The sequence below is a fragment of the Acipenser ruthenus genome, chromosome 39 (assembly GCF_902713425.1).
Source record: "Acipenser ruthenus chromosome 39, fAciRut3.2 maternal haplotype, whole genome shotgun sequence".
NCBI classification, from domain to species: Eukaryota; Metazoa; Chordata; class Actinopteri; order Acipenseriformes; family Acipenseridae; genus Acipenser; species Acipenser ruthenus.
In genome coordinates this window covers 5,975,008-5,986,620 of record NC_081227.1, presented here as the reverse complement: position 1 = coordinate 5,986,620, position 11,613 = coordinate 5,975,008, and the positions used below count along the sequence as shown (strand labels likewise).

Genomic DNA, 11,613 nt, shown 5'->3' with positions numbered 1-11,613 from the left:
TTACTAATTAGGATGCGCTGAAACTAATACCAAGGAGAGTACAGCCAGCAAAGCGACGTTATCCAATGCTCATTGTTAAAGAAACCACCTTACAGCGACCTCAGTGCACAGGGGGTCTTTATGGACAGGTTTTACATTGGGAATTGCACAGGATGGGGATGGTACATTGTGGAGGTCTTTCCTGTACCGGGTGGTCTGTGATATGGGGTTATGGGATGGAGAACGTTTGTGCTTGTGGGCATAACGACACAAATAGAAGTTTACGCCCTAAGTGTGGCGATGAAACCCATACACAGCTGCTTAATCATAAAGGCTGAGCAAATTCTGGAGAAAACAGGCACAGCAGTTATTCAATATTTGATTAACAGAGGACTGGTGATTAGTGGAAATGCACAAAATGTCGGCAATTGATTTAAATAAAGACAGTCGTCATCTTTTTAAACATGACAGTAAAGCACGGCACAGCAGAATAGCATGCCAGTCTCTGTATAACCTAGCATGTTGCTGTAAGCTGTGCATGTTCCTGTGCTGGTGATAAACACGTTGGATCAGCCCTGTCTGCTATAGATTTTCTGGTCACTGCAGAGGTAGAGCTACTGCTAGGACTGCAGTTGGGGGGGTGGGGGTGGGGCGGTGCCTCAACCAGCATCTCGACTGCTGCTGCAGCAATAAAAACTGCCAGACAGAGCTCCTCGCGCTCATTTGAGACACTGGCACTGCAGATCAAGAAGGAGGCAGCACACTGATCCACAAATACAGCAGTGCAGAGGTAAGGAGTGCAGGGAGGGGAGCTTTGCAGAGGCACAGGTAACAGACGAAGCATGCAAGTGATACAACAATATATTGCTATGTGTGTCGTTCAAGAGAGCGGGCTTGAAGCGCAGTTACAGTGGGAATCAATGGAAGGAAATAGAGTATCAGGAAAATGTGATTCAATAGATGGTGGACCTTCAGATCACATGCCTGTTAAATTTAAATTTAAGTGAGATCAGATTTCACTGTAGCATGTGTGACTGCAATGTGGGATTCAGCTGGTAACCTGAGATTAAGATGGAGTGAGAAACGAAACCCTTTATAAGGTCGTATTTGGCATGGTTTTTGTTTGGTTGTTGTAGTCATTTCTCTTTAATGAATGATGGGGACCCAAGAGAAAAGCAAGGCAGGGGTAACAGGGAGGGCTATCGACTAAATGAATGAGTTTCAATAGAAAAAGAATGTGTTTGCTGCTGCTGTACTGCCTTCTGCATTCTACGACATGCTCATCCACCCACAAGCTTCCCAGATGATGCAGCCACACTGCGGTCAGGAAAAGCCTTAACCTCTTCGGAAATCACAGGGGCTTTGAGATCAGGCCAGTAAAGGATTATAAAAAGCTTTTTTTTGTAGGAAATACATAACTCCAAAAAAAAAAAAAAAATCTGGAAAATAACTGGCAGCATCCCGCCTCACATCACCCCACCCACCCCTCCCCCATCCTACCCTTATCCTACCCCACCCCACCCCACCGAACATGCTGTAGACTGAGCCCTTGCTGCTGCAGAAAGCCCTGACAAAAGGTTTTGTAATATTGCAGTGCTGAGTTTGGTAGAGGAGGGAGGGGGTTAGCACAGCATGACAGAGGCAGTATCACATATGCAGCAATGTTATATTTAGTTAAGGAAAGAGGGTGGTGGAGAACCGGCTCTGGCTGGATTATCCGTCTAAGATATATCTGTTTGTTTCCAGCAAGTCTTTTGATATCTGGAGTAAGTTAAGATGCATTTGTGAAAGAATTTGGCACTGGTTTCATTTTCTTCCGGCCAAACATAAAATAACAAAAACAGGATCCATCTGGTATAATTCGTTTTTTGAAAGTACATGCATACTAAGAATTCTGCTTGCTGAATCAGATGTGTGTTGTAAAACATTTCCTACAGATATAGAGACTTCTGACATTTGGCATACCAGTACATCAGATATATATAGAATAGTAAAGGGGGTCTTTGTTTGTGACAGTGACTCATTATCATTCATTCGTGATAACAGTCCAACACGTTGTCCGGTTTCAAGCAACACGCTAGTGTCTTATTACTTGGCTTTTAACTAAGCCACAAAAAACCCAACTCCCCATCCCAGTCGTCCTGCTTGTCTTCATGTTCATTGGGTTCTGGATAACTTTGTGCTTCATTGCAGCGTCTCTCAGAAGAAGCCACAGAACATGCCCAGCAAGATGAACTCTTTGCTCGCATTGGCTGCATTGCTAGCTGGTGAGTCCAATGAAACTGTGCATGGAGACGTGCTTCCTATTCTGTTCTAAGCTGCAATGTTATTAGTGACTCCCAGTGGGGGGTGCTCTCTCTCTCTCTCTCTCTCTCTCTCTCTCTCGCTCTCTCTCTCTCTCTCTCGCTCTCTCTCTCTCTCTCTCTCTCTCTCTCTCTCTCTCTCTCTCTCTCTCTCTCTCTCATGTTCTCCTATCGTATATGTTGCTCTCTGTCAACCCATTGTTGAGATATATGGGTTGAGCTACGCTGGAGTAAAAAGCTTTGCTCAAAGTTAATATGTACAGTAGACCCTGCTTCTTGTGGGCACACTGGGTGGTAAGGAAAATGGCATAGTGAGCCCATAGTGAGAAAAAGAGAAGACACTAATACCATAAGAGACAGGGCCCGCTGTACAGATTAACATATTGTCCTGACTAAATGACTTTTTTTGTTCTTTTTTCAACAATGTGTTGCATCAAAAGGCATAGCAAGCCTTTTTAAAAGTCTACCATTGCTCGTTAATGCACAGTATAACCTTTTTATAAGGCATTGGACAGCACTGAACTCTCCCTCTGTCATGTTTCAGTGCTACCTGCCATCTACAGCCAGATCATTGCATGCAAGACGGAGGACAATAAGCTGAGGGTGGACTGCACATACGATGTTCCAACAGTGTCGCCCATCAACTACGAGTTCTCCTTCTCCAAAATGGGCAGGGAAACCGTCATCATCACAAACATGACCTCGCAGTCCGACCCCAAGAACAAGTTCGCCGCCTCCGTGAAGTACATGCCCCCAAACAGCTACCGCATGGAGATGACCAACTTCCAAGTGAACGAGTCCACCACCTTCACCTGCAAAGCCAGGAACACCAACAGGAACACCAACAACCTGAACGTCTTGGTGGAAAATGGTGAGGCTGTCGCGTGTTACGTATTAACTGGAACTCTAAAGAAACAGGCGTTGTTCTTGTTCACTAATTTGTTGCATTGTTGCATATTGTTTAATATGCCATATGGAAGAGACTGTTGAGGTCCTGAGAGCTAGTGTTAATCTAATGAACTCAATCAGCTCTGCTAGAGATAACGGTTGCATCCTGGTACCGTTGCGTTAAGTCAAATGGTCTGATTGGAGCTAGACCAGTGGAGATTTTGAATTGCAACACAACGTGTGATTAGGTACCAGGGAGCAGAATGCCTGCATAGTGCATTTCAAAGCCTTGAAAGAGCCAAAGGATCTTCAGTAACACTTTACATTAAGTGTCTCTAATTACTGTGTATTTACATAGCAGTTACTCAGTAAATGCATGTGTGCTTTCACATAATTGCAATGTTATTATGCATAGTTACAATGTACTTAACGTGTTCACCTTTTTGAACGACAGTAGAATCAGGGGAGACTCAGGAGGACAAATAGGTGGTTTTATCTCCTGTAGTGGCTTGTTCGTGTGCTGGCTTACAGATTTTCATATACCCAGACCTTCAATCAAGAATAATCACACAGACCCGGTTTCTTCAAAGTTGAATGATTCAGAGTATATATTTACTCCTTCGGTTTATTAACAATTAAGTGGACTGAGTGATCACAGATCTACATCGACTCCGAGCTCATAGACAATCCGGGCAGTGCTGTGTCTGCGCAAACTAACAGCATTAAAACTACAAAGCGATACGGTTACAACACTTACTTCTAGTCAGTCAAAAACCACCCAAAACGAACCTAAAGTACAATATAGCAGCCTCTCTAAAGCTAAATATGATAATCCTATCCTTATAGCCTTATGTTTCAATATAGGAGATACAAATTCAAGATTATGCTTACCAAGCTAAAGGCTCTGAATACAACACCAGCAGTCAGCTTTACAGGAAGATTTTCAAATGAATGGACCAGTGGAGTCTGTGTTACCAAACCCAACTGATGAATAAACGTCAGTTTTGCCCTGATATATAACTTTTTTCTGTGCTTTGTGAATCATAAGACTTAATTAAACCTAAAACATCTGGTTTTCTAGACAGCCTATCTCTAAAATGAATAATATACTGGCTAGTGTCAGGCTACCCCTTAAGATTAATAATATGCCATACCAGGTTTTTCCCTGTTTCTAAACCCAGGATATATGAGGTAATCTCTAAAACTAATAATTTGAATGGGTTCCCACGCCTCATTATAATTTCTATCATCAGTGAAGAACCCCAAAGAAATGAAGTTAGTTCTATCAAAGGATTGTCGGCAGCACAAGCCTTCCATTCAAAAGAAAGAAGGAATTTTAGGGTCACGGGTGACAACACTATTGTATCAGAACAGGGTCAGGGTCAGGGTTAGGGTTCGAGTTAGGGTTAGGGATAAGGTTAAGGTTAGGATTAGGGTTATATCGTGCAAAAAGTTTTACACATTAAGTACATTGTAATGATGCATAATAACATTGTAATTATGTGTAAGTGCACATGTATTTACTAAGTAACTACTATGTAAATACACAGTAATTAGACACTCTTCATGGAAAGTGTTACTGGATCTTCAATATAAGAAAAAAAGGGGCCAATGATGATATTGCTGGAGCTAAACAAAAAAAATGAAAAAATGTCTTTCTCACTCTCTCCTGCCTCCTCTCTCATCTCTCTGCCTCTCTCCCTCTCTCCCTCTCATCTCTCTCCCCTCTCCCTCTCCTCTCTCCTCTGTCCCCTCTCCCCTCTCCTCTCTCTCCTCTCATCTCTCCTCTCTCATCTCTCTGCCTCTCTCCTCTGTCCTCTCTCCCCTCTCCTCTCTCATCTCTCTGCCTCTCTCCTCTCTCCATCTGTCCTCTCTCCCTCTCTCCCTCTCTCTCTCTCCTCTATCCGTCTCTTCCTATCCATCTTGTCTCTCCCTCTCTCTCTCTCCCGCTCTCGTCTCTCCCTCTCTCACTCTCTCCTCTCTCCGTCTCTTCCCTATCCATCTCATCTCTCTTCCTCTCTCTCTCTCCTGTCTCTCCTCTCTCCCTCTCTCCGCTCTCCCCTCTCTCTCTCTCCCTCTCTCCTCTCTCCTCTCTCCATCTCTTCCCTATCCATCTCATCTCTCTTCCTCTCTCTCTCTCCTGTCTCTCCTCTCTCCACTCTCCTCTCTCCCTCTCTCTCTCCCTCTCTCCCTCCCTCCTCTCTCCCTCTCTCCTCTCTCCCTCTCTTCCCTATCCATCTCGTCTCTCTCCCTCTCGTCTCCAGGAAAGCTGCCGGCGTGCTCTGCTTACAGCCTGCTCCTCCACAGCTCGCCCTGGCTGCTGTTCGCTCTCCTCTCCCTGCAGCTGCTGCAGTGTGGGGGCGCGGCTTCCATCTGAGTAACAAACATGGAGTCATTTTAAAAGAAAAGAAAACACCTGCCATGAAGCAAACAAGCAAACTAAGGGAACATGCATGAGAGCATTTCCACTGTGGGGTCCATGGTCCTTTTTTTCTCTGTGTCTCTTTTTTCAGTTAATTAATTAATCAATTGTCAAGGAATGGCTACGCTGACGTCCCAGTCTGTCAAGGAAAATAGTTAATATTTCTACTAGTACTAATACTAATTTTTTTAACCAATTATATATATATATATATATATATATATATATATATATATATATATATATATATATATATAAGCAGAGCAAAATTCAGTATGAGGCTGAAGAAAAGAAACTCATATCTTCCACTTTCAGATACATCTGTAAAATACTTACAATAGCACTGAAATAAGAGAGGAAGGCGAGAGACAGGTGGCTTCATTAGAAGGAGCAGACAGTGTGAGGTGAGGCACAGGACACACAAGCCATGTTAACTTGAAAAATAGACATCTCAGGTGAATAGCTTAAAGGGCATGTTTCGCTTGAGGCAAGACTCTTAGATGGATTAAAATCATAACCTATTATACTCTGTTACAAAGAGGTTTTGAAAAAAAACAAAAAACTGAGATTTAGTTGCAGGTATCACGGGCCAACACCTTGGTTGTGCTGGAACATGTCAAGTACCTTAGAATATGAACCATTTATTCACCTTACAAGCTAGGCAGAACCTGCAGGTCTAGCAGTCCTGTTACATACACCCCTGTACTGCTACAGAAGGGTACATAGAGCTAACACAGAGGAACTAAGGACATTTCTGAAAGGCACTAATCAATTTAAAAAGAATCTCATAATAACTAGGAGAGCACGAATGTGGTACATCATCAGTGATCTTCATGCAATTATGGGTGTAACGGGACAGGCATTCAATACTGATCTCAAGTTTCATAAAGGTGTGTCGCAGAGTGTGTCCAATCATTAGCCTAACAGATGCGTAAGAGGTCAGGGTTTCAGTGACCAAGCGGACTGCATTCACAGCCATTCAAAGCAGCGGCCTCCCGACAGGAATAGGTTTTTCTATTACACTCCTATCTAGAACGTTTCTTCTGTTTAAAGAGCGCCCTCTTTTCCTTGACAGACCTCGATATGCTTAAGCTGCACGGAATAAATGCTACTTTAAGGGGTTTAATGCTCAGGTATATTTCTGTGTATTTACAAAACATTATTTCTTACACACCTCTTGTAACTCAGTCATCTACTTCTACTACGAATAATAATATTAATAGTAACACTAATAATAATAATAATAATAATAATAATAATAATAATAATAATAATAATAATAATAATAATAATAATAATAAACTGCTACTGCTACTGCTAATGCTAATACTGATTATATTGTGTTTGTAAAAGCTTAAAATGGAATAATATTGTGAAACTTCTTTAATAAAGGGATCGTTTAAATGTTTACATATTTTTATCTGCTTATTCTTTTTTGTCCTTCACGCACAGGAAAATAGACTTTCAGTTTTCAAGCAAATATGATTGTTTTTGAGTGTTTAGGATTGATGCACCTACATTGTTTTTAATGCCATGGTTAAGCCATTTAAAATATGGACTGGGTATTTAACAACCAAGTTTCACCAGTTTACCCAGTAAGTGCTGCTTTCACATTTTTTCGGAGCATTTTTAATTGGTATCTCCCTGTTATCGCTGTGATAAATGTATCTCGTTTTGTTAACAGCAAGAGTCAAGTCTAAATGGAATGTATCAAATTACATAGATACAGCTTGTGTTTTGATTTTTTCAAAGCAAAATGGATGTGGTATTTAATGGTTTAGGCGACCCATCAACATGATCCAGCATCTCTGGGTTTATTTTTTTCACGTATTCCTTATTCATAAGAAAGAAACCAATAGGAACACTTCAGCGTAAGGGCCAGAATCCAGAGCAGAAATGAAACCGAAAGTGAAACTTTCACATACAAGAAAGAAAAACAAAAAGACAGCACACGAGACAAACTGAAGGCACAGGTAAACTGAAAAGTTAGTTAGTTTGTTTTCTGTTTTAACAAATAACAATGAAATGATGTAGTAATAGTCAAACGAGCTTTTAAAAAATATATATATAGTAATTGTTACATTTACCATGGTTTTGTTTCCCAAATTAGTTACAAGTTCCTTAACTTTGTTTATTTGATTATTTTTTTTTATATTCGAATTTCATATCATATTTAGTTTTTAAAGTACAGTATTAGTAAAGCATGTTTGAAATGGAGATCAATAAAGACATCTCCAGTTCGAGCAAAAGTCGAGTTACAGGCTTAGAACAGTCCCCACAGTAAAAACATATCAAAGTGTAAAAGCACAGCGAAATATTATTAAAGCACAGGTAAGCATTATAAAGAACAGAGAGATAGGGTAAAGCATATTTAAAAAAACACGGCAAACCACGGTGGTAAATGCAAAGTATACACATAGGAAAAGCATGTTAAGTGCTAAAATGCCCTTTTGAACTTTTATAAGGGTTCATAGTACCCTGGTAAATAAACTAATAATAATAATAATGGTATTATTGGTGAATTGTTTTACAGTAGTACTAAATAGCTGAAAGTTACAGGAAAACACGTGTATAATAATCATAATGTGTTTAATAAAATGAACCTTTTAGTTTTTAAGGAAGTATTGAAATGAAAACGAAACAGATTTGACTATCACTGCTGAAGTTTATGGGCTGGTATTGTAATAATGTTATAATTTAAACTGCCTTTTTTAAATCTTAATAATACTTTGTAATAAAAAAAGTTTTTTTTAATGTTTTCTAAATTCCTTTAAATTGGATTGCATTTGTATTATTAAATATTTTAACACAAATGTAATCCATACAATGGTGTAATACTTAATATAGCAAGCATTTGAAACTGACAAGACAGAGACACCTTTCACTAGACGTTTTATAAAAGTAGTAACAAACAACCTAGGAACAGTGTGATTAAGTTTGTCTTCTTCTCCCAGAGGCTTGACAACATGTCCATCCAGTTCTGTGGCTGGGAAACCTACCTTGATGGCCGGAAGCACTTAAAACCAGGGCAGCAGCCTGAGAGAGGCCATGGATACACTATGTACCACGGGACCCACAAGGACAGCGCCCGAGCCATCATCACTTCAGGGTTCAGGCCGTCGGCGGGGGGCACTCTGGGGCAGGGCGTGTACTGCAGCCGGGTCATCCAGAAGGCGATGGGCTACCCTGGGAACTGCAGCCCCAATGACAGGGTGGTCCTGCTGCTGAGAGTCAGGGTGGGGAGGGTCAAAAAGATTGACGCGCAGAACTGGAACCTGGCGACCAGCTGGCATCAGAACGGCTACGACACTGCGTGGAAACCCCCATCCGGGGGTCTCGAGGAGGACTGCGTCTGGGACCCCAGCAGGCTCACCGTGGTGGGCATCGCCCACTGCACGGACCCGGGTACCAAGAGCGACCTGGAGATGCTGATTAAGCAGCACGCCAAGAGCCAGGCACGGGCAGACAAGGGGACCCAGGGCAACTGCAAAGTGTGTGGGGAGGACGGAGGGGCGAGCCATTCCGTCGACAAGTGCTGGGGGTGTGCTGAGAGGATCTGCCCCTTCATGGTGAAGCACGTCTGCAAGAAAAGAAGCTGAGAGACTGTGCCCTAACTATCGGCTGCCATTCAGAGGCACTGGGGACATCTTATGAAGGTGTTAGAATTGAAGTGAAGGTGGAGCTTAAACATTACTGTGGTCTGAACAGTAGCCGAGACACATGGGTAGTGCTTGAGCTCCTGGACATTATAGCAGTTATGCCAGGTAGCCTTTGGATGTGGCCTTACTGATTAATCACTGGTGTGTGTAAGCGTTCCAGGAGGGTTTTTGACAAGCCTAGGTGTAATGTCAACTGCTTCTGGATGTTAACAATTTAACATATTTAGCCAGCAGGTGACACTACAGCATTTTCAAAGTTAATAATGTAAAAGCAGGTTTAAAAAGAAAAATCCTATATTTGATCACAATGAAAGTAATCTTAAAGACCAATACATATCAGCTGTAATATGCAGGGTCCTGGCACAGAGTCTGATGAAGTGAAATGCCTAGACCACTATGGATATGAGCAGCAGTTACAGAAAGTGACCTAAGTGTTGTTCCCGAAACCATTACATTTTGGATTTCCCATTTAAGCAAATTGCTATTTCCTGTTTGGTTCCCAGCGGAAAGGGTTGGCCGTTGCAATTTAAAACTCCTTTTAAGAAGCCTGAATTTATACAAATAACTTCAAAGTGCATAATGTTATTACCGTATTGCTTCGAATTTAAGACGCACTTTTTAAACCATTTTTTGCTTCTCAAAAATAGCCTGCGTCTTAAATTCGAGTACAGTAGAGATGTGAGTATTAAAATCACCAACATAAGAGAGCAACGTGACTGACAGGCAACCATTTTCAAAAGAAGCATCATTAGCTTCCTGAGAAATTCAAAGAGAAGCTTTTACAGCATTTCAGCATTTCTAACAAACAGTACCAGCTTGGACGGATCGGAAATGCTGATCAGAGCCCCCGTATTTTGCGACATGCCAAGCAATACCACAGTTCACAAATTGGGAGAAAAACAGGTGTGAGTAATCATGACTGGAAATGAGAAGTAGCACATAACTGTAATGCTCTCTGTGTGACAGCAGACGACCGCAAACTGCCTCCATATGCGTCTTGTTCACAAGACTGCCTGTTTGACTCAATACTCAGTGCAATACATTTCAATTCAGGTAGAGTGCTGTATTGGGAACATGGTTAGTAGAATGCGCATTCTGTAGGGTTACATTTCCAGTTACTTGGCTGTTCCTTTTTAAGTGTTCTTTACTGGAACTTTTTTGAATTATTGTTAGCCTTTTCAATATGATTGATTAAAACGCCGATGCCTATTGATTTATAGGTTGAAAGCATTACTGTTATAGAATATTAACTACTGTACCATGATTGGATTAGGGTGCTTTGAAATGGTAAATGATACATTTCTGTGTTCTAACCAAAGACTCCAAAGTTCAAATAACCACTATTGTTCTTGAAATAAGTTTATTAAAATAAAATAAATAAATCAAAACTCAAATTGGATATATGCGAGACTTGTTTTATTGTAGCAATGCAACAAAACACTTTTTCTGCTCTGTAGTTTTTGTGTATTCCAAATTATTCCAAAATGTGGTGGTTGAAATCCTTCTGTGAAATGTGTCACTTACAGAAGTGAGGTCGTAGTTTACTTCAACTAAAAGTTTAGCTGTGTAGTGCACGATTTCTGAATGCCAGATTGAATCTGTTATTGAATGAGCATTGCCTAGACTGGACCTTAATACCTCTGCTCTATAACTGTTAATCCAGCTTGTGTTTTCCCCCCCAGAGTGGTTTATTTATCCAGTTATTAACATTACTACACACAATGTGAGGCCCGTGAAAAAAACAGGTTTAGAAATTTGAGGGCAACAGATTTTAGATCCACTACTTTTTAGATCCTTCAAATAAACAGCTTTGTGGATTTGACATGACTAATGTGGTTTGGGGAAGTTAACTGGGTGTGTTCTTCCTTTCTGAAAACAATAATTTAGATTTGATTGAAAAGCTTTGTGATTAACATGTAGAGAGGTGGGATTGGTATGATGAAGACTGGATTACAGTCTTGTATAGCAAACCCTGCCCTTTGTTATTGCAGAACTCCTGTAGATGTTGCCGCTGTCTGAATCTGCAGTTGGTCAACATATTGTTAGCTTTACATGACATTCACAGTATAGGAATGTTATGTATTGAAAGGTGCAGGGATTGTATCGTATTGTAACTGTTCGGGAATGCCATGTTAACAAATGGACTCTAATAATGTGATTATCTAAATGACTCCACTAACACCCCCTGGTTGTGATTACTTTGCATAATAGATGGTTTACTGGGCAGTCCCAACTTGCAGCACTACATTGTTTTCAAGTTTCTACACAAACCCTCGGTACTTCCAGTTTGTAATCTGATGCGTCATTTAATTTGCTATTGCATGTGCAGTAATGTCATTGCATGTGCAGTAATGTTATTGCA

At 41.0% G+C, this 11,613-nt stretch overlaps 2 protein-coding genes across 2 annotated transcripts; both read left to right on the top strand.

Moving 5' to 3' along the window:
• Nucleotides 1–727: 727 nt before the first annotated feature.
• LOC117966624 (thy-1 membrane glycoprotein-like) lies at nt 728–7,002 on the top strand. Its single transcript, XM_059009754.1, has 4 exons — nt 728–807; nt 2,173–2,246; nt 2,827–3,153; nt 5,435–7,002. The coding sequence occupies exons 2-4, from the start codon at nt 2,198–2,200 to the stop codon at nt 5,545–5,547; spliced, it is 489 nt and encodes a 162-aa protein (XP_058865737.1). The 5' UTR covers nt 728–807; nt 2,173–2,197; the 3' UTR covers nt 5,548–7,002.
• Nucleotides 7,003–7,131: 129 nt separating this feature from the next.
• On the top strand, nt 7,132–11,264 carry LOC117962252 (uncharacterized). The gene is made up of 2 exons (XM_034912627.2): nt 7,132–7,565; nt 8,547–11,264. The coding sequence occupies exon 2, from the start codon at nt 8,559–8,561 to the stop codon at nt 9,189–9,191; it is 633 nt and encodes a 210-aa protein (XP_034768518.2). The 5' UTR covers nt 7,132–7,565; nt 8,547–8,558; the 3' UTR covers nt 9,192–11,264.
• Nucleotides 11,265–11,613: the final 349 nt, after the last annotated feature.